The sequence below is a fragment of the Diaphorina citri genome, unplaced genomic scaffold (assembly GCF_000475195.1).
Source record: "Diaphorina citri unplaced genomic scaffold, Diaci psyllid genome assembly version 1.1 scaffold2720, whole genome shotgun sequence".
Classification (NCBI taxonomy): domain Eukaryota; kingdom Metazoa; phylum Arthropoda; class Insecta; order Hemiptera; family Psyllidae; genus Diaphorina; species Diaphorina citri.
In genome coordinates, this window is record NW_007380137.1 from 6,769 (window position 1) to 9,797 (window position 3,029).

General features: G+C 39.7%; 1 protein-coding gene across 1 annotated transcript; it reads left to right on the forward strand.

Moving 5' to 3' along the window:
- Positions 1 to 1,052: 1,052 nt before the first annotated feature.
- On the forward strand, positions 1,053 to 2,435 carry LOC103519421 (GATA zinc finger domain-containing protein 14-like). The gene has a single exon (XM_008484505.1). It carries the CDS (start codon positions 1,053 to 1,055, stop codon positions 2,433 to 2,435), a length of 1,383 nt encoding a protein of 460 aa, XP_008482727.1.
- Positions 2,436 to 3,029: the final 594 nt, after the last annotated feature.

Genomic DNA, 3,029 nt, shown 5'->3' on the forward strand with positions numbered 1-3,029 from the left:
CGGCGATAGCACGTTGAAACGTTGAATGCACCAGTTCCCCATGGGTCACTGAAGTTAAGCAACGTTGCGCGTGGTTGGTATGGGTGATCATCTGGATAATCGCGTCCTGTTGGCTTTTTCCGTGTCCACAAGGCTGGGTGAGGTTAATGAGAGGAGATCTGTAGCTTGCCAATTTGAAAGATTTTAGTTCTCTGTTCTGCCAAAACATGACAATTGAAAGGACCATAACAAAGGTTCTAAAAATCAGATCATTTTGAGGACCTTCATTTGATTGTGTAGGTCTCTTTTGTCGGCCACTCATGCTCAGACGGTCTGAGAGAAATAGGTCAGAAGCTTTTTCCACGACACACGTTCTGACCTTGACAGATGTAGGTCTGCCAGACCGCCTCAGCAGCGCAAGTGGCAGGAATTACAATTCTGCAAAGCACTAAGTATGTACTTCAATGGTGAGTTTTGTCCCAATCTCTTCTCCCAGATGATTTTGCTTTGAGTTGTATAATGTTATGTAAGTTCTTGTACGTAACATTAACAAGATCATCTTAGAAACTTTATGGTCAAGTCCAATTTGCATTGGACAAGTTGTTTTCACTCTCATCATTCAATTATAGTCGTATCATAGCATTCCTTCCACTGGTAATCATCTTGACTGGTTTTGTAACTGTGACCATATTTGATTCTGTTTCAGGTAAAAAGAATCTTGATAACTTTATTGGAAGATGAGTAAACCGTGAAACCATAACACCCATGATTAGATGAAGATCATGGTCCGGGAATTTACACCATATTGGACTTCTAGTTGTTGAAGGAATATAGACGTCTTGAACTTGGGAATCGGTGAATTATTTGGAACTAAAATCGACCAAAACTTCCCATAAAGAGGTATAATTATTATTGAATTGTGTTAAATTATTGAAATCAAACAGTTTATTACAAGTCACAAAATGTCCGCCAGAATTACAAAGAACAGAATGTTCTCAATAACTCATCTCAGGAAATGTGTCTGCCTAGTGATTCTGATGAACTTAGCAACCATCCAGTGTCAACTGTTCACGATGGATCAGTCAAAAATTCTTCGAATCTACGGCGACATCCTACCAAAGAAGAGTTATGACAACGGAACAATTGTACCAACCACCGAAAAGCTACACGTTAAACATTACAGCAATAGTAAGATCAACAACTATCTGTATAAAATACAGAAGAATGAGTGGTTCGAACGGAATCGAGAAGAAGTGACACCGAAAACGATATCCGAAGTGAACAATTTGTTTAATCAGAATAATCAGAACGGTGATTGGGCGCCCACAGAGGCAAACTTGCACCCTCATTGGGGAACAAATACGGACCAGGAGAGACCCTCTCATGGACAGGATACAGGCTGGAATGCCCCGGATGACAGTGATGACAGCTTTTACTCATCTACAACGGAAAGCCCAAGAGTTCGTGTTAACCACCATAAGAATAAGAAGAGACAAGACAGTAGTTATTACAACACAGAGGACAATGGTCAGACAAACAAGAAGTCTTCGGATTGGTCTAGCCAGGTGAACAACTTTGTAACCACTCCCCAGGAACCCCGGCCACAATATTCAACCATCAAGTACAAGCAGCACAAGACCAAGTACGAGAACTTGGCCCATGAGGGCAAGAATAATGTGAAGAATATATTCGACGACTGGTCCACACCGAGAAGCATGAGTGCCTATTCAGAATGGTTGACAACTCCTGAGACATACACGACACCAAACTCGAAACCAAACTGGGTATCGTCAGAACCAAGTAACAATTGGTCACCCGCCCATCAGGAGTCAAACTGGGTGACGATAACTACTCCGAAACCGGCAGCTGAACACTTGTCTACTTCAGGACCCGATCTGGACGAGTTTATAGCCAGACAAGAAAACCGATACAAGAAATACAACAGCCTATACTCGGGAGTCAACAGTTACGGAGATCTTAGTCAAGATATCCTGACACAACCGAGAGATTATCGACAGACCCCGAACAGCAATAGCAATTACAATCCTAATATACTGAAAGATCAGTTCGATATTCCACCAAATATACAATCCTACGATCCTTACTCGGAGTACCAAGACTATTCATCCAGTACCTCGTTCAACCCATATTCCTCAACAGATAACTTTGTCTCTTCAACAACAAAGAGGCCTTCCTTCAAAGAGAACAACCACAATAACAACAATTTCCAAACGATTTACAGACCCCAAGGGCCAAGCTTGAATAATGTGAACTTTGAAAACAACAATCGGTTTATAAGGAACAACTTCAACGAGCAGAACAAGCGACCGAGTGACTTTGGAGAGCCGGAAACTGTCATTGAGAACAAGTACCAGACGACACTCAAGAAACATTTCGACAACACGATCAATCTGTACGAAAGTCAAATCACCCAAGAACCTATTAGTTCATTTTAAATTTGATTTTTGAATACAATTAGATAGATTTTTTCTTAATGTCCACAATGCAACTTTTAGTCTGCCTCGGTCTGCCCAAACATAAGGGCGTTATTTCAAATCCCTACCAAGCTATGAAATGATAACCTCAACAAAATTTCAGAATTTTACCAGCATAATTTGTAGCTACCTAGCAGTTTACTGCTGGGGTAAAGGCACTCTTTAGTACTTACCTACAATTCCAGCAGTCACCGGTATCTACCATCTATGTATGAATAAATAATCTTTTCCAGACATCCCTGTATAATATGGCAAAATGTGTATTTATATTTAGTACCTATTTACATCTTGTACCTACCCACCCCGATTTTACTCTGAACATACCTACCTACCTATAGGAATAAACTAAATTGAACCTAACACAAACATCTTATATTTATATCTATACCTACCTATGTACATCCGTAAAGTAGGTAAGTAAATATTGTCATCGAAGTTTTTTTTTTTTTTTTTTTTTTTTTTTTTTTTTTTTTTTTAAAACTTGACTGTTGAGATTTCCCTCCATGTGTTACATTGAACTTAGCAGGGAAAAATTTAAATATTAACCCGTTGAGT